This window comes from Monodon monoceros, unplaced genomic scaffold (assembly GCF_005190385.1).
Source record: "Monodon monoceros isolate NGI ecotype Baffin Bay Population unplaced genomic scaffold, NGI_Narwhal_1 Super_Scaffold_3, whole genome shotgun sequence".
Taxonomy (NCBI): domain Eukaryota; kingdom Metazoa; phylum Chordata; class Mammalia; order Artiodactyla; family Monodontidae; genus Monodon; species Monodon monoceros.
The window spans coordinates 25,693,235-25,717,930 of NW_021703780.1; the positions used below are offsets into that span (position 1 = coordinate 25,693,235).

General features: G+C 45.2%; 1 protein-coding gene across 23 annotated transcripts in view; it reads left to right on the forward strand.

Moving 5' to 3' along the window:
- The window catches only part of PKHD1 (PKHD1 ciliary IPT domain containing fibrocystin/polyductin), a 623,301-nt gene that overhangs the window by 20,339 nt on the left and 578,266 nt on the right, over positions 1-24,696 (forward strand). For all 23 annotated transcript variants that reach the window (XM_029242351.1, XM_029242350.1, XM_029242348.1 and 20 more), the window contains 16 exons: positions 281-355; positions 1,328-1,392; positions 2,683-2,722; positions 3,584-3,654; positions 4,977-5,078; positions 5,863-5,958; positions 9,197-9,338; positions 11,274-11,388; positions 12,401-12,679; positions 13,773-13,862; positions 14,088-14,178; positions 14,923-15,065; positions 16,395-16,525; positions 17,285-17,460; positions 20,212-20,350; positions 22,453-22,580. In XM_029242351.1, coding sequence (XP_029098184.1) covers positions 281-355; positions 1,328-1,392; positions 2,683-2,722; positions 3,584-3,654; positions 4,977-5,078; positions 5,863-5,958; positions 9,197-9,338; positions 11,274-11,388; positions 12,401-12,679; positions 13,773-13,862; positions 14,088-14,178; positions 14,923-15,065; positions 16,395-16,525; positions 17,285-17,460; positions 20,212-20,350; positions 22,453-22,580 — 1,883 coding nt within the window. The remainder of the gene's footprint in view (positions 1-280; positions 356-1,327; positions 1,393-2,682; positions 2,723-3,583; positions 3,655-4,976; positions 5,079-5,862; positions 5,959-9,196; positions 9,339-11,273; positions 11,389-12,400; positions 12,680-13,772; positions 13,863-14,087; positions 14,179-14,922; positions 15,066-16,394; positions 16,526-17,284; positions 17,461-20,211; positions 20,351-22,452; positions 22,581-24,696) is intronic.

Genomic DNA, 24,696 nt, shown 5'->3' on the forward strand with positions numbered 1-24,696 from the left:
CCCAGTATAGCCAAGGAGATGATGAAGATTTTTCAGGAAAGGGGAAGTGCTCCCTCTGTGGTGTGAAAGTGTGGGCCACAGACCAATGTTATGCACCCTGCTCTTGGGCTGAGGGTCTGATTTAGCATCTCCTTGGGGGACAGTCCCCAGTCACCTGCATTAATGCCCCATAAGTTCAGAGATGAATGTCCATAACAGTGTTTCCTCTGGGTTTTTCCAAGAATGTTTGTTGAGAGCATTCACTCTTGACTTGTGTCTCTTGTTTCTATTTTGTATCCAGCCCATTGATGTTGGAAGCTCAGGGAGACAAATGGGTCACTCCTTGTTCTCTTGTAAACAGACAGACAGGATGCCGGTGAGTGCCTTTCTTGCCAGCATGTATGCTTTTAGGTTCTCCCACATGGGCATAACACACACACACACACACACACACACACGTCTATTTTTAATATAAATCACCCATAACTGTTGACTGCCTCATCTTTAGACTCCCTAGAAAAGACACAGTAATTGATTCACAATGCAACTTGAAGTGGGTTCTGAAAGCTTTCTTGAAAACAAATAGCTGATACTTACTAAGTGCTTACTGCACTAACGGTTTCACAGTTAAGGCAGATAATAACCTCGTGAGTACATACGGTTATTAGTCTCACTTTACGGATGAGGAAACCAAGGCACAGAGAGGTTAATTAACTTGTCCAGTGTCTCACAAAGAGCAAGTGGCAGAGCTCGGGTTTCAACCTGGGCCCAGTAACTAGCCTCCAAAGTTCATCCTCTTAACCACTATACTGTAACGACTAGCCAGAGAGAAAACAGCTAACTTTTCAATATTCAGTTGTTTATTTATTACAAGGAAAATTTAGAAAATGAGTGTCTATGTGCTTGTAGTTCAGATAACCAACATTTTGCTGGATTTTCACTTCCCTCTGGACTGAGTGGATTAACCTTGTATACCCTATGGCTTAGCTTTCAGGACTAGCGTTTAGTAGAGCCAAATTCTATAATGTGGTTTCTTACATTTGCTCAGAATTGTCCTGTTTCAGTTCACACTTGCTAATAGACTTTTTTGGGGGGATAAGGATCTTGCTGTCCTTGTATAAAATAGATTTTGGAAAGAAAGGACCCAATGGAGATTAGGAGTAGACAAAATTTTGTGTGTTTGACTGGTATTGATGATAACTCTAGTTACAGTTGTGTTTTATTTTATTTTATTTTACATTTTATTTTATTTTATTTATTTATTTTCTTTCCTGGCTAAAGAGCCAGAGCTTCTGAACTGAATTGTCTGGTGATTCTTACCTCTCACCTTTTTCGGTTCTTTCCCTAGCTATCCTATTCAGGAAGACCATGGTCTTGGGACTCTGCAGTGCCGTGTGGAAGGCAACTACATTGGTCTGTGTGAGAAGTAACAGAATTTTAAAGTCTTTCTCTGTGTTGGAAAAAAACGATTTCAAGAATTGGTCCTCCTAAAAGGGAACCCTCCTGCACTGTCCCACTGTTGGTGGGAGTGTAAATTGATACAGCCACTATGGAGAACAGTATGGAGGTTCCTTAAAAAACTAAAAATAGAACTACCATATGACCCAGCAATCCCACTACTGGGCATATACCCTGAGAAAACCATAGTTCAAAAAGAGTCATGTACCACAATGTTCATTGCAGCTCTGTTTACAATAGCCAGGACAGGGAAGCAACCTAAATGCCCATCAACAGACGAATGGATAAAGAAGATGTGGCACATATATACAACGGAATACTACTCAGCCACAAAAATGAACGAAATTGAGTTATTTGTAGTGAGGTGGATGGACCTAGAGTCTGTCATACAGAGTGAAGTAAGTTAAGAAAGAGAAAAACAAATGCCGTATGCTAACGCATGTATATGTAATCTAAAAAAGACGGTACTGGTGAACCTAGTGGCAGGGCAGGAATAAAGACACAGACGTAGAGAACGGACTTGAGGACACGGGTGAAGCGGAAGCTGGGACAAAGTGAGAGAGTAGCACGGACATATATACACTACCAAATGTAAAACAGATAGCTAGTGGGAAGCTGCTGCACAGCACAGGGAGATCAGCTCAATGCTTTGTGATGACCTAGAGGGGTGGGATAGGGAGGGTGGGAGGGAGGCTCAAGTGGGAGGGGATATGGGGATATATGTATACATATAGCTGATTCACTTTGTTATACAGCAGAAACTAACACAACATTGTAAAGCAATTATACTTCAATAAAGATGAAAAAAAAAAAGAATTGGTTCTCCTGAGGATGATAATAATAACTGCCATTTGCTGAGAACTCCCTGAGAGACACTATATGAAGCAACTTAAATATAAACTAAAGTAATCCTCATGTATAAACCTGGAGGCTGGTGGAATTGTTTTTGCTTTACAGGTGAGAAAGTTGAACCTAGTAACCAGTGGGGCAGGATTTATCATGCTTGGTGTAACTCCAAGCCTGCTCTTCCCTGCTCTGTGCTTCTACATTTATCCTTTTGTGGTTAGAAGTCACCATCGCTGATGGTGTGAGTCTGGAACGTGTTTATTTTGGGCACTGTTAAAGAGATTAAGGTGTGGGTGGTACCTTGGTGATCGCCAGAGTCCTTGGGTTTATGGTAGCAGTGACCTAGTCCAGGCAGTTCGTGCAGGTTCCTGTATTAATGTCTGTTTCTTTTTGTTACAGGCTCCCAGAATGTTAGTTTCTCAGTATTTAACAAAGGAAAGTAAGTAACTGGGAGGAAGCAGATTTATCTTTATCTTACACTATCTACTCTTTTGTCTTGCTTAGCTTCTTTAACCTTTTATAATGGAAAATTTTAAACGTACCCAAATAGAGTAGTGTAATAAAACCCCACGTACCCACTTGATTTTTTGTTTTTACCTGGGTGAATATAATTGTGTCCTATGCACTCGTCCTGAAGCAATGTAAATGTTTCAGTGTGATAATGGTACAGAATTTGGGGAATTACTTCTTAAATAATTGCATAATACTGGAAATTTAAAACAGTACAGTTCCATAAAATGCTTTGTATCATTCCCGGAAATGCCTTCTTCAAGATGGAAAGTGTCCAAATTTCATAGCGCTTTGGAGAGCTCTATTAGGATTCTGGATTTCTGCTTGCCTCATGTTCTGACACTATGTACTTTGTCAGTGTTTTCCTGAAAAGGGCATTGTCTAGCTGATATTAATTTCATTGTGAAGATAGTGACACAGCCCAAAGTAGAGAGATTTGCTCTTTGTTTCTCTCTGTCGCTGTCTCTCTTTTAGGAAGGACTAAAACAGTATCTATTGAGTATCTTCCACAGGCCAGCTCCATACCAGGTCCTTTCACGTTCATTATTCCATTTAATGCTAGTCACAGTCTGTAAAGTAAGTATTATTATTCCCATATAATTTTCTAGATCAGAAAACAAACTTTGCCCCATTGGTATTCTCTAGTCATCAAAGGGAGCTGGTATTGGAACAGCTTTAAAGATCACTAAAGTTAGTGATTTTCCTTTCAGGCAATCAGTTTAAAAAATGTAAGCCCAGATGCAAGCCCAGATGCAGTTTTCATCCAAAACACAATTTTGTCTTTTTGAAGGTCAATTGTACACAAGGATGCATGGCTGGTCAGTGCTAAGCAGGACCTTTTCTTGTACCAGACGTATTCAGGTACCATTTCCCTTCATCGTGTATTTCTCATCCCTCCCCTCACTCGGCCCTGGACCTTGGACCCTCCGTCCCTTCTTTCTGGCCATTTCTCTATGACCATTAACACCTGAAGCCGTCCCTGAAGTCATGGATGGCCCTTTGGTTTTGTATGAGAATAGGTTGCTTGTGTGAGTTTCCACTTTAGTTGCTATATTAAAAGAGGCTTGATCATAGATTTTTATACAAAGTCTAGGGATATAGACAATAAAAGACAGGGGAGTCATCCCTTTTTTTTGTTCTAAACAAATAACAGAAAAGAGATGGCACTGAAAAATCTAAAGCACATCTTTGCAGTTATTTTAACATCTCATCTCTGAGCATTCATTCAACAATTTATGACTTGCTGATACAGATGCTAAGTTTGCATATTCCTATCTGATGAGTAAATCTTCATACCAAAAGAATCTGAAAACTGGAAACTTGCGTGAAATCGTGAACTCAGTCCAGTAGTAGAAAGCTGGCTACTAAATGTGAGTGCTAGGTTCTCAGCTTGAATACAGTCCCAAAACCACTTAAAAAATGTCTGCGAGGTTAGTGCAGATTCCAGAGGCAGCAGAGTCCGCCTTTGCCAAAAGTGCAAGAAATTTCCTAAGTCATGGGGCCAATGCCATTCACTCTGTAGGTAGCCTACCTCTGTCAAAGCTGAATTTTGACCCTTGGTTTTATTTTGAAGCGGTAACCATGCATAATTAGCCTCTTTGTACCTTCAGTTTATCAGAGAACACGACTACTCATTCCCTTTGCGGAGACGAAACTTAGAACTCTCAGAGTTTGATCATGGGAGGGGGAAGGATCAGAAAAAGTTAAATTCTTGGGGATTTGTGGCATATGACAGTGTAACTCATTCTTTTGCTTAGAGCGAATTGCAGACTCATATGGGTAAATTGAGACCTTGCCTGGTGCATCCAGAGTTGATTCCTCCATAAAGTGTAACCGACCGTTCTGTGATGTGTAAACAGAGTCCTTGAGGTCAGGAGACAGAGTTCCTAAGAAAGCATCATGGTATGCAGGGACTTTTGCTGATAGCATGAGTGACTGCATTTCCCATTCCTTTCACATATTGATCCTGTATAATATGTATTATTATCCATATTGTTATATGTGAATCCTTTTCTTATTATGTGCACTTTTAAATGACTATTACTAGAAAAAAATTACAACTGTTTCTGGTCTTAGAAAGTTAAAGTAAGAAATAAATTATGGATTGCTTCTATGATTATATTATTATCTGGCTTACATCCTGGTTTATATTTGGAAGCTTACTGTTTTTTCCCCTCTTGCAGAAATACTATCTGTGTTTCCAGAAACTGGGAGCCTTGGGGGAAGAACAGACATCACAATTACAGGGGACTTCTTTGACAATCCTGCCCAGGTTACCGTTGCAGGTAACTAAGTTGAAATGGCTGAAAAGAGTTCATAGATTTAAATGCCATAGGAGATGATGTATCTCTTACGGCCTGGAGAGGATGGGGGGAAGCAATATTCGCCTCTTCTGACTCATCATGGGACCCTGTTCTGAGGTCTTTGACCTGTGTTTGAGGCTGCAGGGGTTGGGGGGTGTTTTGGTCCTGCAGCTTGGCAAACATGTAACGGAAATAGGGTGTCCTGCTGCAGACACACTCACAACTCAGGGGCAAGTCCCTCAGGTGTCCCCATCTTGGGAGGGAAGAGAAGGAAAAGCACAGCTGTGTCTTCACAAAGGTCTACTTCTAAAAGGCGACCCCCCTCCCTCCCCTTAGCTCTGTCTGAATAAGTAAGAGTGGGCAGGCTTTTGCTATGCAGATTCTTCTGGAATGCCCCCTTAGCGAACCCTTTTGTGGAGAACACGTCTAGAACCTTTTGTTCTGCCTAGTGGGATGCTCCTCTAGTTGGTGACACCAAGGATGCAGGAAAACGTCCTCACACTCTCCTGTCAATTCCTCTCCCCAGCTCAGTTCATCTCCAGTGAACGACATGGCAAGGCACTTTCTTCCTGATTATTCTGAGCAGCCCCGTGTTCCACTGCTCTGCCACTCCCCCTTTCTTGCCTCCTTCCATTGAGGTGACAACTTTCTCTCTACTCTCCACTTCTGGCCCTTTGCCTGTCTACCTCAGTGTGGTCCTCTGTCCCGCCACATCTATATCTCCACTGATATTGACATCTGTATCTAATTTAAATGTTCCCCTCAGGCATTCTGTGTGATATTAGACACGTGTCTCCCAGGAGGATTGAGTGCACCACCGGAGCTCCAGGTAAAGGTGCAAGACTCTCCGCTCCTCAGGCAGGTAAGGAAGTCTCCACGGCTGGTCTATGATATGTGGTTGGTCTCAGCTGTTTGGCTGCTCAGTGAGCCCTGGGTCCTGAGTCAGAGCTTTCATTTCAGAGAGGCTCTTAGCTTTACTCAGATGCTTGGCAACGCCCTGCACTCCTAGCCCCAGCCAGCTGAATGACCAATGCGGTTCAGTGGAAACCATGATCCAGGAAGCCTAACTGCCATCAAGACGTTGCTATAGTGACTGGTGGAAACCCCTGAGTGGCCTCCTCCATCCTCTGGGTCACTTGCCCTCTTGCCTACTATTTAAGAAGACAGAGCTTCAGACCATGTCTTCTATGTTCATAGGACAGCTTTAGACGAGGCGGAGGGTGGGGTGCAATGGGGTGCATTTAAATGTTGTTTCTTCACCCCTGTGGGCACTGTCTGCTACTCTGAAAAGTAGAGATGTATTGTGATGGGGCCACCAGGTTACCCCTGAAGTGGGCAGAAATGGAGGGGCCGAGGGGACAGGTTCCATCTGTCCTTCTGTGTTTGTTTAAACCTTCTGCTCCACGGCTGCAGATTGCAAGTGCACCGCGGGAGCACTTTTCTGGAAAGCGTTAGAACAGGAGCTCAGGCTTAGTTAGGGACGAAGGGCAGTTGGCATGCTGGGCAGCCTGAATCACAGGCCACCAGTTGGGAGCCCTATGTGCCCCGCAAGGGCTGTCTTCACCGTTAATCCACAGGCAGGGAGCTCGTCTCCTGAATCTCATCAGGGGAGAAAACTTTCTAAAGAAAGGCCATTCGGGTGTGAAAACACATGCAAAGCTTTAGCTGGGAATTCTCCAGGTCCCCGGTCTGCGGTTTTTACTCAGGGAAAGCTCCCATGCAAGGAAACAAAACTACCGTATGAAGCAAGTGATGGAGAGAATGTGTTTCCAGAGTCAGGAAAGAGGGCGCCTGCTCTAGCTACTGGCGTCGCGGTAGAGGAATTTCCTGAACACAGCTTTTCTTGATGGTTGATAATGTCCTTTCTGAATCGCTTTGGAAATTTCTTCCATGGAAGCGTGATGGGGCGGGGCGGGCGCGCAGCTGTTAGCAGGAGACCATTATCGCGAGACCCTTAGTGCGAGACCTTGAGTGCGTGCGGGGCAGTGAGAGGTCTGGCCCCGCCAGCGGCGGAACTCGTGGCGGTCCGTGGGGTAGAGTGCGGTGAGAGGCGGATCTCGGCCTTCTCTCTGGGGCCCGTGGGTGAGCTGGGGGGGGGGGGCCCGTGGGTGAGCTGGGGGGGCCCCGGGACAGGCTGAGGGCTGTGTCCTGCAGGGCTCCAGAGCCCTCGCCTCGGCCGCGCGCTGGCCGGGCCCAGGCCTTGAGGCGGCGGCGAACCTCTCCCCTCTCCCCACCTCTGTGACCTACTGACAGTGGCAGTCTCCAGGGGTCCCAGTCAGAGGGACCTCAGCCCCCGTTTGGGAAGCCTTAGGAGCCTGAGGGCCGGCCGGGTCCTGGGCGTCTGGCTACCTCAGTGGTGATGGCTGGGTGGGGTCTGGGGATCTGGCCCTGAGGGTGCCACCAGCTGAGAGCTGCCTCGTCAGCCGGGCTGGGGCACTGGTGGGAGGACCCAGACTGGGTGCTGGACGAACCCTTCTGGGCAGGGTAACCAGCCCGCCAAGGGACCCCCTCCTAGCCTGGGCTTGGACCTCGGAGGGAGAAGGTTGAGCCTTGGGACCTTGCCCTTTCTTGTCAGAACAGAGAATAACATTTGTTTGGTAGAGATGTACAGGAACATCGTTACTTGACCGTGACCTGACTTCAAGAACAAAGGATCTGACACCAAGTAGTGTGCAACAGATAACCGCGCCCCTCCCTCACCTCTCCTATAAAAGGGCTTTGCTGAAGGCTTTCGGGGAGTTTGGGTTTTTTTTTTAAGGCATTAGCCTCCCCTCTCCTTGCATGGCCCTGCAGTAAACCTTCCTCTGCTCCAGACTCCGAGGTTTTGGTATTGTTTGGCCTCACTGTGTTGGGCACACGGACTTGCGTTCCGTAACAGAAGGACAAAGGATCCTGTACTGCAGTGGTTCTCAATGGCCTGCAGGGGGCACTTGGCAATGTTTGGTCCTTACACCTGGGATGGTGGTGCTACTGCCCTCTAGTGGGTAGAGGGTGGAAGTGCTGCTAAACATCCTTCAATGCACCGGACAGCCCTCACAACGGAGGGCCAAATATCAATACTGCTGAGGTTAAGAAACCTCAAATAGTGTGTTAAAATATGCTTTTATTTTTATGCTTATTCCTTATCTGTTTTCCCTTCTTAGGATTTAACAAGGAATAACAATAGTAGTTTAAAATAATAATAACTACTCTAGCTATCCTTTATTGAGTACTTACTATATTTCAGGCTCTTTGTGTATATATATTAAACTCCCTTAGTCTTTTCCCCCTCAGAATTGTCAAACTGACTTTATTTCTCTCCCCAGCTTTACTGTGATATAATTGACATATAACTCAGCTCCCTTAGTCTTTAGTGCAGTATCTCTGTTTACTATTGGCCCCATTTTGATGAAGGAGAAAACGAAGGCATGAAGCAATTTGCTCAAAGCTACACATCGACTAAGTGGCAGACCTGGACTCTGAACTCACCCATGTGTGATTCCAGAGCTTTTACCCTCACCCCAATTAGTAGCCAATATTGATCGCACATATGCCTTCGCTCTGAGGGTTTGTTTAATATAAAACACAAATGAATAAGTACGACATCATTTAGAATGTTATGTAATAGCAGCCTGTCACGTGATTTGCTCCATGGCTACAAATTGAGGCCATGACCTGTGAAAAATTTAAGGATTGCCAAATTTCTGGGACTCAGGGTTTTAGGGAATAGAATTCCCAAGCTGAACTGAATATTAAAAGAGACTGAAGTCCAGTCCTGGCTTTACGAGCCTTCATTTGCTCTTTTACGTTTTCTCATATCCAGACACTCGCATTAAAAAGAGCTCCTTCGTCTTTTCTGGTTCTCTGAGAATATTTCCCCTTACCGCTCCTTGTCAAGTCTCTCTTTCCAAGAACTTAAATCCTACATCAAGCAGTAGTTTCCACTTTCTAGAACATTTGTATTATCTATAGAACATCTCACATGGCTACTCCATCTGTTTCTCAGTTAACTCACCTTCTAGATAGTTCCTGGATCATCTTCTCTCTGTAATCTGTAGTAAAGCAGTTCCTCTGCTTGGGGAAGTGCCCTCTGATGTTCATGAGGCTTACATGTCTTTCAGGCAATCGAGGGCTTCTCTTTGAAGTTGGAGACGCGGCTGAGGGCTTGGACCTGACAGAAGCCACCCCTGGGTACAGATGGCAGATTGTCCCTAATGCCAGCTCTCCGTTTGGATTTTGGTCAAAAGAAGGGCAACCTTTCAGGTATGTTGTCGGAAAAGTGGGGGTCCATATCACAAGTGTCTCTACTGGCCTAGGTGAGGCTAGGAGACAGGTAAGTAAGCAATGAGATTTCCAGGGGAAAGTTTAAAATATCTACTAATTCAACAGCAACAAAGTTTGACCGCTGTTCTCAGCTGGTGTTGGTTATGCTCGTGGACCACAGGCCCTTTATGGGTACACAGTAAATTTTGATCAATAGGTAAAATTTGTATTTTCTACAGCTTAGTTTGAAATCTGTTTTGGGGAGGACTATTCATGAGAACATTGAGCCGGATAGTCTAGGAAGCTTGGTAGAGAGCAGGGCAAAACTTGCCGCAGGAACGTGGTTAAGAGGTGAAACTAATATCTGGATGATACTAAAGAAAGACTCTAGAATTTGCCCTTTGGGCACATGAGGGAGCAGAGGCTGGGCAGCCAACAGTTCTGTGGGAACAATTATCCAGTGCCAAAGGTCAACCAGATGGCTGGTATAATAGCAGGGGAAACTCCAGTGGGCTCTGGAGACATTGTTTTCTATAGTGGTGACTGCAGTGTGATAAAGTTTTTCCTGCTTAGTTTAGTTTTGTCTTTTTAATCCCTTCAAGGATGTGGCCAAAATTTCTCATATTTTAATGTGGGCTTAAAAATATAGAAAGTTAGAGAATTGTGGAGACACAGTGTACTCTAAAGGTGTGGATTCAGGTGACTGAATCCTTTAGGTGTGATGGATCTCTTCTCCTTTTGAAACTCTTCTCAAAGAGGTCGGTCATGACTCCTGAGTGTGAATTCCAGCCAACCTGTGACCTCTTTCAAGGATTTGGCCATTTTATTGAACTTTATTCTTTTTGGCCATGTGACACGGCATGAGGGATCTTAGTTCCCCAGTCAGGGACTGAACCCATGCCCCCCTGCAGTGGGAGCACGGAGACTTAACCACTGGACTGCCAGAGAAGTCCCTTGGCTATTTAAAACTTCAATTCAGTTGTGAAATGGAAGGTTTTGTTCTCTGTTCAGGGAATTTCAGACGTTGAAAAGCCAAGTAGGGAAGGAAATCTGAACAGAGTAGAGTTTCTATTGTCTTGGAAGCCATACTAATTAGATATCTAACCACCAGTATACATGGTTTTAAAGTGGCAATATATATATATATATATTTGTGGCACCTAGTACTGCGTCTTTGTCATAGTTTTTGAGGCTCATCAATAGTGTTCAAAGGAAAACCTTTCACCTATATTCAGTGTGTGCAGGGGTGTCAAGGAGAGTCAGTCCACCTCAAAAGACAAAAGAACATTTGGAGTGTCTGGTATGACCTGTAGGGTATGTCTCTCTAATTGCCATTTTGAGGAGGCACAAACCAGACAGTAACTCTTTCCATTCTTTCTGCCATTCGCTTCTATAAAATTCAAAATTTTTAAATGAAAAAACTGAAATTTTATTGATTGAAAAATTATGATAATGATGGACCTTTACATAGTTACTTTCAAAACTATTATCAGAAAAGATTCTTGGTATTCTTGGTATCTAGACCAAATCAGCACAAACTCTGATTGGTGATCTCTCTTTATTTGTAATAATGAGAATAATATTTAGTATTGATTGAGTTCCTACCGTGCACCGGGCTCTGCACTGGCTGTGTTAGGTGGGTGATCTCAGCTAAGCCTCCAGGCAAACCTACGCTGCGACTACGACTTTCCCAAAGATGACAGGATTGCTCAGGGAGTTGTGCCAGTGCAAAGAGATGGGCTGAGATACTGAGCCAGGCAAGCACCACAGGAAAAGCTGCATCCAGAGGGCTTTGGCCAAATACATGGCACAAGAGTCAGGTGTTTCCTCCTCATTGCCATAAAGACAAACAAGGTCCAAGGGCACCATTTTTTGGGTCAGTGATTCCGGACTTGGTTGCCCTCACTTCTTTGTCTGTGTTCCTCTGCTTTCCAGAGCGCGGCTCAGTGGGTTCTTTGTGGCCCCAGAGACAAATAATTACACTTTCTGGATCCAGGCTGACAACCAGGCTTCCCTGTATTTCAGTCAGTCGGAGGACCCGAGGACCAAGGTATACACCTCCCTCTCATTTTCCTTCTTCTGGTCCCCAGTCCTTAACTCCTGAAAAAAAAAACAAAAACTCACAATGAAAGCTCTCATATTCTACTGACAGTTGTAACATGCCATTAAGCAAGCAGAGATTTTTTTTTTTTTGCAACCAGAGATTTTTAACGTTTTGTTTTTTTGTGTGTGTGTGTTTTATTTTTTATTAAAGTTTTTTTTAAAAAATTGAGATATAATTGGCATGATTTTAATTGTTGAAAAAGAGCTTGGCTGAATGTGTTGGCATGTTTATTGAGGTCTTACTGTAAGCTGGGCATTATGCTACAGCTGTTATACACCTTGTTTCTAACCTTCACAGCATCTTGTGAGCTATGTCCCTTTATCTCTGTTTTCCAGATAAGGGCAATGAGGCTTAGAAGGATTGTATGGCCAATCCAGGGCCACTGGGATAATAAGAGGCATATTAAGAATTCAAACCAAGACTTGTCTGATTCCAAAACTTGCATCTTTACCACTAATTCTGGGTAGGGATGTAGTTAGTTTTATGCAGGAAATTTCTGATCAGCTTTGAAGGATAAGAAGAAGTGTTTTAACAAACAGCCAAAATTAACTAGTGCCATTGACAAAGAAACACCGTATTTCAAATGATGAATATACTTCTGTGAAATTGCTTTGGTAGTTGGCTAGAGAAACATCATAGATTATGATGCAGTCAAGTAACATTTAGGTTTCTCAGAGGACTTCATACAACTTTACCCACAGCATCATGTAAAGCTAGGGTTTCAGGTTGTCTGTTTCAGCTCTGAACATGGACCATCCAGCCTCTTCTGAATACTATGTAATTGAGAAAGAGAGAGAGAAGAACGGCTGGAGAAACATACACAGGCACAGGTCCTAACTTGTTGGAAAAGGCCACCAGCCCCCAAATTCCTGTTAAGTAGCTGTCTAGACACTTGCTGTTTGAAAAAGAGACCCAGAAGCTTCATAGTGCTAGTCCTGATGTGTTGATTGGGGTGCAGGTGAAAGTGGCCTCCATCACAGTGGGCACTGCTGACTGGTTTGACTCCTGGGAGCAGAATGGGAGTGAAGAGACCTGGCAACAGAAGACCCCCAAGCTGGAGCTGCTCGGGGGAGCCAGGTACTACCTGGAAGCAGAGCATCGAGGGAGAGCCCCCAGCCGCGGGGTGAGGATTGGTGTCCAGATCCATAACACCTGGCTGAATCCTGAGGTGGTCAGCACGTACCTCCGGGAGAAGCATCAGATCCAAGCCCGGGCCCAGAGACTTCCGGAAATCCAGGTCTCCGTGTCTTCCCTGTCCCATGGGGTTAGGTTCAGGGGGTGAACTCTGCGAGGAATATAGTCCCGCCTAGTGGAAGGATCGCTGGCTGGGAGCCAGGAGACTTGAGCCGTGATGGTAACTCTGCTGCCAAAGAGATAGGGTATCCATCCAATAGGGTTGAGAGGACTTTAAAAAAAAATGCAAAGTCTTATTGTTGATATGCCCTGATTTATGGATTTAGTTCCAGGAATTTAAGTTCCTGGTAAATCTTCCTTTGGAAACATATTCCCCAGAGAGGAGATAAGGTCATCCTAACACCCACACCCACGTATGCATGCTTGTGAGCGTACACATACGAGATTTCATAGCTTTTTGACCCATTCGGGTCCTGTTTCCCTGTATATTGTGTTTTCTAAGTCTGCTTTGTAAGGGTCAGGGCCTTTGGGTCTCTTGGTTGTGCCCCATATTTTGGTTGAACAAGTTTGGTGTGCTTTCTTTTTTTTAATTGAAATATAGTTGATTTACAATGTTGTGTTTGTTGTACTTTTTGTTGTCCGCTTTTTGGTGTACAAGGTTGACTCAGTATGGACTGTGCCTCTTAAAGCTTACGGTATAATAGTAAAACATGCAGATAAAGAAGCACAGAGCAAAGGAGAAAACAAGTAATATAAGATGTTAGGTCTCACCCCATTACAAAAGTGGGATGTGCCCAGCAGGGAATGCAGTGGAAGCAAAGCAGAGGCTGAATCAGCCTCTGAGAGGGTGTGACACGCATGGGGATGCTTCTCCCTCCCAGGCCACCCCTGGGAGGGAGCTCTGTGAGAAGGGCTGAGAGTGGGCCCTTCAGTGGTGACATTTAGGTGTCACATTCTAAAGAGAAGGAGGGAGGCAGGCATCAATGGGGAGATAGACATGTATATTCTTCCAAGAAAAGTTTTCATTACGTGATGACACTTGTGTTCTCCAGATAGTTCTAGAGGATAGTGAGTTTAAAAATTGAAATTGTAATACAAAGGAAATAACAAACCAGGGAGGTATGTCCTTTGTTTCTAGGTTGTCTCCCTGGTTCAATGAGCACTGTTCTTTAATCCCGTCACTCTTGACTTTTCAGATGCTGATGGTGTCTGGCACAGGGAACTTCTTCCTTACCTGGGACAATGTCTCTAGCCAGCCAATCCCTGCAAATGCCACGGCCCATCAGGTGGGAACCTTCTTCACTTAAGCAGAGGTGGGGGAAGTAAAGGTGGTCTTTCTCCCCATGGTAGGAACTCCTGGTTGTTTTTCTTTCTTTCTTCTTTTGGCCACACTGTGTGGCTTGTGGGATCTTAGTTCCCCCATCAGGGATCGAACCTGGGCCCTCGGCTGTGAGAGTGCCGGGTCCTAACCACTAGACCTCCAGGGAATTCCCTGTTTTTCTTTTTAACAGATTCAAACAGCCCTTGAGGAGTTACTTGCAGTTAAATGCAAACTGGAACCCCTTTCAGCGAACATCCTCCTCCGGCTGGGATTCGAGCAAGGTATGATCTCTGGTTTGACAAATTCCTACCCTCTTTTTCCTCCTTGTCTTCTTCCTTTCTTTCTCTTCTTTTTTTTCTGTCAAAGGGGAACAATCTTCATTTCCTCTCCCAGGTGACTCTGTTAAGAGTCAAATGAAAATATGGAAACTGGATTCGGACCCTGAGTGCTTGGGAGGGAGCTGTTTGGTGTGGGAATCAGAGAAAGAAAAGGCATCCCTCCTGAGCTGTCAGGTGGAGCAGAGTTAGAAACCTGGATGCCGGGGAGCTGGAATAAGGAACTGTGTCTCATGCCGTACAGTGGGAAACAGGCAACAGACATAGCAGGGAAACAGCAAAACAGTGCAAATCTTGCTTAATTCAAATTGCATCTCAAGTAAAGGAATTATATATAAGACAGTAATCTAACAAATTCTAAAAATGTGAGGGTATGTTTTAAAAATACTAAGGTGAACTAAGTTACAGTCAACACTCTTTACCTCCTTGCTTCTCAGTAGTTTTTCTGTGTCATGGTATACATAGAAAAGGGTAATAGATTTTCGATGCTTTAGGGCAGACACGATGGGTTTCTCATGTCTAGAGCCTTCAAGCTGGGGGGTGGGCCGACCACTTCGATCCCTGCCCAGCTCACTCAAGGGCTGAGGGGTCAATGTCATGGTGAACCCATGACCCATTCCCTGCAGACATGTTGGAAAACTCTATATAACATTTACACCCATCTTCCTATTCTGTTCGAAATGCATCCAGGCCTAGAAGGTTCCAGCTCTGATGGGCACCTCACCAGTGGGACAGAGCCCTTCTGTGGGAGGTTCAGCTTCCATCAGCCTCGACACCTTGTCCTGGTACCCCCGGCTGCCCAGAAGGGCAACCGGCTGGATCAGTACACACATGTAAGTAGCAGCCTTCGTGCTTGCAGGCGAGGTGGGTAGGGAGGGATTGGAGTTATTCTCTGGGGTTGAGCCTGGGGAAGCACAAGAGAGTGATTGCTGTGCCTTGTCGGGCTTTCCGGGCTGAGATGCTAGGTTTCAGGGGTGAACAGACACCTCTGGTCCTCCCGTTAGCTAGTTGCTGCATGGAAATGCCTTTCTATTAGCTGAGACCTACAGAAGTTTTTCTACACTGTAGTATTTTCTTTGCTCTCCAGGTATGAGCGCCGATTCTACAGTCAGACTCTGGTTTTGAATTCTGACTCTATACCCTGCATGCCCTCCATGTCTTACTTTAGTTTACTCATCTGTGAAATGGGTGATAATGAGGTTTGGCTTTCAGGATTTAGGTGAAGAGTATATGAGATAATCCAGTAAAGTGCTTGGGCAGTGATTAGGACTCATTTAAGGATAGTTTTTATTATTTATCATAGTTATTGTTATTGATGGATAGACTGACACATTCCTTCAATACCCCTTATATCTTTGTGTCAGTAGCTCTGCTGTCCTTCATAAAAAATTGCAGCTTACTTGCCCTTTGGGAACCAGAGTGAACCTTCTTGGGGTGGCTGAACTCATGGTAGTGGTTTCAGGTCCTTTCCTAGTTGAATGGCAGTGGGAGCCAGGACTAAATGGTTCAGGACAGGGCACTGCCCGACTTCCAGCCTTTCCTCTACAGCACAGGCTCCCAACGCTGGGTGGTGGGGATTTTGCCCCATGGGGAGAATTGGCAGTGCGTGGAGACATTTTTGGTCACCAAAACTGGGGAAGTGTTTGTAGAATCCGGCAGGTAGGTTCTAGGAATGTTGCTAAACGTCCTACAATGCACTGGGCAGTCCCCCTCACAGAAAAGCATTATCTAGTCCCAAATGTCAGTAGCACCGCAGTTGAAAAATCCTGCCATATAATTTGACTTAACTCAGGGTTAGAACCCAAGGATGCTGGTGAATTAGGGTTAAGGAGTGAGGTTCAGAGAGGTACAGTGACTTGCTCAAGGTAGAACAGGTATCTGGGTCACAACAGGGGGTTTCTATTGATAATTGAGATGCTCTAAAATCCTCATGGCCACGCACAATGTTAGGCATTGAATAACTCTCTGTTGGATGAATAACAATTTGCTCTAAACTATTTGTCTCTCCAGCTAGACCGGTAAGCTCCAGGAGGGCAGGAGCGGGCTGGCTGTCTCTCTGAGCACAAGGCAGGTTCTAGGGAGTGGATTGTCCTTGATAAACATTGCTTGAATTGCTGCTTCTTAGTGACAGAGCTGAAGGACTTCTTGTTTGGTGTCTCTAGCTGTGCCTTGCATACAAAGGCCACATGAATACGATCCTGACAGTGACAGTGTCCTTCACAATTGGCTTTCAAAACACCGTTAAGAAGAACGTCACCTGTGACTGGAGTCTCGCGGGGGCCAGCCCTAACAGGTAGCTCATCTGCGGGCAGGTGTGGTGGGAATTCTGCCAGCTGGGATGATTAGCTTTCCTGGGGACAGTGGCCTATGGGAGGTACTAACTGTCTCTGATATTGGGGACTTGGATAGTAACTTCAGCTCTGAACACATTTTATTTGGCAAAGAAATTTGATTTAAGAGCAGTTAGTTGTTACGAATCTAATACTCCCCAGAAGGAGTCTGACATTTCTCATAGGGATAGAATCATAGACCACCATATTTGGAAGAGATTTTAGGGCACATTCCTTGACGTTACAGATGAGAAAAATTGGGGCCTGGAGAATTTGTGATTCACCAAAATTCATTCAGCGAGTGAACAAAGATGCTGGAATATAATTCAGCATCCTGATCTCTTGATTCAGCTCTCTTTCCACATCTCTTAAGGGTTTTGTAAGTGTTTTTAAACTTAAATGAGTCTGGAAATGTCCAGAGTATTAATCTTCCCTGATAGTAGGGCCCAACAGGTGATCTGCTTAAGACACATAATCATATTGTAATTTGAAAGTACTGCTGACATTGTTATGAATGGATGGTGGACTTAAACGTGATTCACTCGTGTTGCATCCCAGCCAAGCTGAGCCCATCTTGGATGGATGCTTGTACCGTGGCAGCCATGATGGATTGGGTCTCCTGGCTGCATGGTCCTCAGGCCCAGGCTAGAGAACTGGGGCTCTCAGGAGAGAGAACTGCGGTGCTCACAGGAGGCCTGTTTCTGCTCTGCGCTTGTTTTCAGCTGGCAGTTCGCCTGCACCGACCTCTGGAAGACGTGTGTGCATCGCTCCGTGCAGCTCCAGCCACCTCCCGCAAACTCCCCAGTGCTGGTTCATCAGATTGACCTCCTCCCTTTGTCTCCGGAGATGGACGTGTTCTATGTGGATGAGATTATTATTGCAGACACAAACCTAACAGGTGATTATCAAATCCACTCTCCTCCACGGACCTGTCCATCAAATGCTGTCTTTGAACTTTTCTGGAGGGGCTGCTTTTCTGTTAATGGTGAGAGAACATATGATTCTCCATCTTTCTTGCCTCGATCCTGGAGAGAAGATGGAGTTGGAATTCTGTGTCCTTGGCCCCCATGTCTCTCTAACTAGTCCCTTTTTCCCCCCCTATTTATTCCAATGCTTGCTCTTGCTTTGGGTGTCTGTGATCTTACCCCAGTTTTACCACTTTCTTGCTGAGGGGCCTTGGTTTTCTCATCCATAAAATGGGCTTAATGAGGGCCCTACCCCATTGGATTTCTATGACGAATAACTGAAGTATAGTGTAAAGCGCTCATCATGGGTCCTGACTAGCAAGTGCTCAATAAGTGTAATCAATTATTAGTACTATTATCATTACTGTTGTTAGGCCAGCAGGATTTCTCCATCTCTCCATCTGTTAATATCTGTCATACAAAGTGCTATAAGGAACACAGCAATATCTGGCCCTGTAAATGGGCCACAAGTCCGATTTACAATCCTTAGGACAGACTTGGTGGGAGTTGGAGGGTCACCGCATCCGCATGAGAACAGCCTCGTCTTTCCTTCTCCCTATCTGGTTCCTCTCACACATCACTCAGAGCTCAGGCCTGGCCCCTCTCTGCACAAAGTCCCTTGACCTCTCTTGGGTGCAGTGCTCTCACCTGGCTTTGCTTGTCTTAAGGGCAAGGTGCTCATCAGGGGTTCTCCTGAGGCCACGTGTGACGCACACCCTGGGGACAGAAGCCCAGACAGATGGTGTGGTTTGCTCGCAGGGCCTCCAGGCTTCCAACTTTGTTCCCTCTCTCTTTTCTGTCAAATCCCTTGTGACTCTGGGGCTCGGCTTTCCTGCTTCTCATAGCTTCTCTGTTTTTCTCTCTCCAAGGAGAAAAGTATGGAACAGGCATTTGCATTCTGATTTTCAAGTGTGCAGCTTTTTAATCTTTTGCCTGGAAGTTGTAGAGCTGGGGGCAGGGGAGCATGGAGGTGGGGGGTGGGGTAGGAGAACTCTCTTTCAGCCCTGAAAATACATCATCTTTGATACTCTTCATTATTCCATCTCTTATCTGTTTCAGTGATGTTGAGTGTTTTGGGGGTATCTGGGTCAGAGTGCGTCATTGCTTATTTCAAACTCTGTGTTCTGACACACAGAAAATAATATTCAAATGGTGTGCTGGGGTAACCATCTGAGTTTCTTGGTGCGCAAGACAACTGGCTGGGGCCTTTGGTGACCCCAAGTGCTACCCAGATTCCCAGAGCACTGAGGGGATCATTACTGCGTGCACTCGAACCCACTGACTGGACTGGGAAACTCAGGACTGGATAATAGGTGTCATTTCCCTTTATCCTCCCCAAACCCTCAAGGCCCAGGATCCAGAATCCTTTCTCACTGCCATCACCGCTTTGCCACCAAATGCTCCAGTATCTGGAGCCATGTAAGGGTGAGGTGGGAGGGGAGCAGGGAGGCAGAGACAAGAAAGATGGGAGATGGCTTGGGTAAAACCATCTGATTCCCACTGTCCAGTCATCCTGATGGCCACAAGTTTCCTGTGAGTATTATTTAATGGTAACATAAACTCTACACAATAGGGCTCCATATTCATAGTTAATTGTCTGACATTTATCTGATCAGCTTAACACTTGGTTATATTCTCCCACCGAATGTCCTCTATGAAAGTTCTTTTCATCTAGTGGTAGCTACCAAATATTTCTCATTTAATTCTCAGAACCCCATGAGATGGTCCTGTGATCCCCACTCTATAGATGAGGAAACCAAAGCTGACAGGATACTAAGTGTCTTGCCTCAAATCAGCTGGGATGTGGGGGATATTGGAACCCAGAGATGGTTGACACCAGAGCCAAACCTTCAATGACTCCATACTCAGCTGAGCAAATAAACTTTTATTGAGCCCTTACTCTGTGCCTGGCGTTGTGCTCAGCATTGGGCCTGCAAAGACTGCCTCGACTGTACAGACTTGGAAAAGAAGCTGCCTTTACGTGGTGCCTGGTAGGAGGAAAAGAGGATATTAAACTATATTTGCTGGTCATTTAAACCTGCCATCTCACTAAACTCTCCCTGCCATGCAGACTGATACCTGTCGTGAGTCCCACTTTATCAGTGAGAAAACAGAGTCGTACAGAGGTTATAGTGATTAGCCAAATAGTAACCCAATAGAAGTGGAAAATAAGGATTTGAACACTGGTCCATCTTAAAGCTTGCACTCTCTCTGCACACATGTTGACGCCATGGCTGCGGATAAAGCTCAGGTACCTCTAGTATGTGCTTTGTGTGTTCAGTGTTCCCAAGGGGGTCAGCTTGTGTTCCTGGAGCTGCCAGGCTTTGGGAAGAAAAGGAGGAAAGGGGGCAGTCCACACTGCCATAGATGAGCTGTGTGTATGTGTGGCGGTGTCGTGGTGGGAACCTCCAGTGATACAGGCAGTGATGCTTGGCTGAGTTGGGGCTTATTGAACTTTGCTGTGGAATTAGTCATCGTCTCCTTATACCATGACCTTGCATTTTCCTTTCGCAACTAAATTCCTACTTCCTCTTCCTTTTCTTTTCCTGGCAGCAGGTAGGTAGGAATCTCTGCTTTAAGTGTATGCTGGGATGTGAGTAACTCAGCCTCTCCAACGGGGACCTTCCACACAGCAGGTCTTCCATCTGGATTTACTTGATAATGATTGGATCATTGGTCTCTAGTTTCTCAGGCTGACTCTGGAACAGCTCGCCCTGGCGGGAATCTGCTGGAATTGCTCTCTGTGGTGGGATCCCCTCCTGTCTACAGTGTGACCTCCTGGTTGGCAGGGTGTGGCTTGGAGCTCCCGCTCATCACTGCAAGGTAGGGAACCATCTTTGCTCACCTATCCTTAAAATTGTTAACTGCCCTTAGAAGACGCAGAGGTGAGACTTTTTATCAGGAAAAGCTACCTGCCGTGTTGCTCAAAGCAATAGTTCTCAGTCTTAAGAATGCCGTATCAGACTTACCTGGAGGTTGTGTTAAAACACAAATTGCTGGCCCCTAACCACACCATCATAGTTCAGTACGTTTGAGGCAGGACCTGATAGTTTGCATTTCTAATGAGTTCCCAGGCAATGCTGATTCTGTTGATCTGGGGACTACATTTTGAGAACTAGTTCCTAGTGAATTTGTTTACAGGTAGTTGTATTTTTATGCTTTTCACAGGTTCACATTACCACTGTTTGAGAGGAAGACCTTGTTCCTCTCCTTCCATTCCCCATATATTAATCTTACCGGAATCATTTGAGGCCAAAGGAAATAGTCAAAGGAACAAAACCAGCCAGTTCTAAGAGCTCACCACCAGATGGCACTAGAGCGCCATAAGCATTGGTTCTTCAATAATCAAACGTCTCTGGCCACAGTTTACAAAGCAGTAACTAAGAATCAAGTCTCCTCCAAGCTCTTGAAACACATGTATGCTGTAATTTGTTCTTTTAGATTTTCACTAAAATCCAAGTAGGATGGGAAGAATTGAGATGCCCTGCTTTAAAATTTCTTTTTTCCTCCCATCTCTTTCTAACATGTTTCGAAATGAGTTCTCCTACTTATACTATGCTTTGGACAGTGTGTGAAAAGTAGGCAAAGGAACCTTGAATCTGTGCTCCATTTTCCTTGACTTAGTGTTTCATGGGCCTCTGGGCAGGACAGACACGGAAATCATCAATAGAATGAAGGAGGGAAAGAGCTTCAATTGTGGAGAGGGAGCTGTCAGATTACCCAGCCCGTGGTCCTGTGCTCCAAACCTACTGAATTATGTAGTTATTAACTCTGAAATGATGGAGTGTAATTTAGGTCCACACTTAGAGGGGTCCTCACAACCTCCTTTTTTTTTTGGCCGTGTGGCATTCGGGATCTTAGTTCCCTGACCAGGGATCAAACCCGTGCCCCCTACTGTGGAAGCGCAGAGTCCTAACCACTGGACCACCAGGGAATTCCCACAGCCTCCCTTTCTGAGTTTTCCTCAAGTCCCTTAGTTCCTTCTGGAAGCCTCCAGCCTGAGCAAGTCAGGACAACCTTCAGAGTGGCCCCCAAAACAGATAGTATCTTCTGTATGGTTTAAGTATGCACATCAATATGTAGCACTTAGGTAATATTATTGATTGAAATCATACACGTTTGTTGTTGAAAATTAGGAAAATACAGAAAAACACTTAGAAAAAGTTACAAAGCACTCAGAATCCCTCTGCTCAGAGATAACTTCTGTTAATGCATTGGATCCATATTCTAACAGCCTTTTCCCCAAGCAGTTTTTATATGCATATATACATGTGTATGTTTACTTTTTAAATCTCAGATTGGGACCACACATAAGACACTATATTTGTAACATGCCCTTTTCACCTCCTGGTATAAATGGAATATTTCCCCATTTCATTAAGCCTGCTTCTAGATATGGTTTTTAATGGCTGAATAGTATTCCATCTCATGGAGTGTCATGATTTATTTGACTTATTTATTGTATTAAAAGCAGGATTAGTCAGGCAGTGTGTTTGCATACAGGTGCTGGATAAGGACTCCACTAGATGGAGTGACCTGTTTTTCCTGGGGATACTGAGTGCAGAGGATCTGTGGACTAGGGCCCAAGTTTTCATCTGACTGTGCAAATGCGGTTAGAGAACACTGGGTTCTCCTTCCACTCTGCATCAGGACCAGAGCTGTGAGGACCAGAGTCATCACTCTTTGCTCTGCATCCCTGTGCCTCCAGGATCAATAGAGGGGAACTGTGGAATGCCCTAAAGAACCCTCATATTTACCTTACATTTCCTCTGCTGTGATGGGAGAGGGGTGCCCAGTATTTGGGAGCTTGAGCTCATGGTCTGGAAACATGGGAGACCGCTGGTCTTTGAGATGGAGCTATGTTCTGTCTGGAGCAGCTGCTGGAGGGTCCCCATGGGTAATGCTTTGCTTCTGATATGTCACAGCTCTGTGCCCACTGGAGGAGCAGAAGAAGGATCTGGGTTGGTCCAGGTGACAACACAGAGACTACAGAGGACAAGTCCACCCTTAGGAGGACACTTTCGCATCCAGCTTTCTCACACAGTGATTCCTGGTAAAGGGGCCATTGGGAGTGCAGTGTTTCTCATTTGACAACATCCTGCCAGGCAGGGTGACAGTCTTAAAGTTATTTTGTTTTCCAGTGTCTGAGAATGACCTTCTTAAAGTTAAAGATCTGGACAATAACAACAGCACATCATTGTTAATATGATCCCAATCTTTCAGTTTTGTAGATGTGGAAACTGAGTGGATTAGCTTCCTGGGGCTGTCATAGCAAATTATACAACCTTGGTGGCTTAAAACGACAGAAATTTATTCTCTTCCAGTTCTGGAGGTCAGAGTCCACAGTCAAGTTGTTGTCAGGGCCACTCTCCCTCCTCAAGCTCTAGGGGAGGATCTGTTCCCTGCCTCTTGCAGCATCTGGTGGCTGCCAGCATCCCTTGGCTGCGGGCGTATCACTCCAACCCCTGCCTCCCTGGTCACACTGTCTCTTCCTCGTCACACTGTCTCTTCCTCGTCTGTGTATGAGTGCGTTTAGGGCCCATCTGGATAATCCAGGATGAACTCCTCTTCTCAAGATCCTTAACCACATCTTTTGCTTTATAAAGTAATGTTCATAGTTTCCTGGGATCAGGGCAGTGACATATCTTTTTGAGGGCCACCATTCAGCCCACTATACTCAGGCTTGCCCAAAGCCCATAAAAATATTTGATGGCAGGGTCCAGGTATGAACTTGAGTCTTTGCTTCTCAGTTCGGTCCTCTTCTCTCTGGAGTTTCCTAGGCCAAAATCCATGGTAGCCACGGCCCTTCCAAATTAAACTCCACAGTGACACCACATGATATTGCGGATTTTAGGAATCATAACACATGTAGAAAGAGCTTTCAGCTGCGATGAGGGTAGAACAGTTTCTAAATCTTCAAGTACATACACATCTCACAAAGGACAGGATTAGACATTATAATATGTTATTTATTTGGTAAAAACATAGGGGAATCAGAAAGGAGGCTCAGGAGAACTCAAGAATGGCTGTATAAAAATTGGCACGTGGGCTTCCCTGGTGGCGCAGTGGTTGAGAGTCCGCCTGCCAATGCAGGGGACATGGGTTCGTGCCCCGGTCCGGGAAGATCCCTCATGCCGCAGAGCGGCTGGGCCCATGAGCCATGGCCGCTGAGCCTGTGCATCTGGAGCCTGTGCTCCGCGATGGGAGAGGCCACAGCAGTGAGAGGCCCGCGTACCGCAAAAAAAAAAAAAAAAAAAAATTGGCAAATGGTCCAGGAGTCTTCTGCCCTCAAGCAGAAAGATGCTGGACTTGCAAAGAATCTTCTTGGCTGGAGGAATGGAGTGGAGTTTTTTCTCTAGTAGGGCAAATTAGGAAAAGTTGATGGCCCCTGGGCTATTGGAGTCTGATAAGTGGGTGAATAAGTTCATCAGAGCCCTGCCTCTATGAAGCCCACTACTGTGCTGTTTCCCTTCTCACTAAAGAGAAAGCTGCAGCCTGTCTGTAGAGAGACTTGTCCTGCTGTCATATCCTGTTGCTGATATTCCTTACATCACTGCCTGTAGAACAACTGGGGGGAAAGCCAGCCTTCACCTGGCCATTTGAAATGGCCCTCAAATGACATATAAAATCTTTTCAAAAAAGATGAGAATTTTGTTTGCATTTTGGAAATACAGTGGTATTTCACCAACACTCCAGGGCAGTGTGGGATTCAAAAGAAAGCTCTTGAGTAGGTAGAAGGCAACCTGGGTTTTAATCTAAACCCCTCTCACTTGGTTGACAAGCTTCTGAATCATACTGGGTTTCATTTTCTTCATCTCCCAAGGAGGTATTAGGGTATTTAGATGACCCGCCTCACAGAGATGTTGGGAGTACCTAAGGAAATGGAAACTTTTGGTAAAGCATGAAACAGCGTTCAAACACAGCAAGGCTTAAGCCCAAATTGCTGTTATTTCTCTACGGGGATGTGAGATGGGGAAGCAGGTGGTTGGGCTTAAAGGAAATTGTAATGGAGAAACCGAAGTTCAATGCCAACATTCCTCAGCTTGGTTGGCTAAGTTTTTATGGGTGTCAGCTGCCTTGTGCCTTCCCTACTCCTTGTGAAAGGTGGCCGGCCAACTTTTCCCTGTTCACAGGGCCAGCTAAATTTTTCCGGGGAAAACCCAATATTT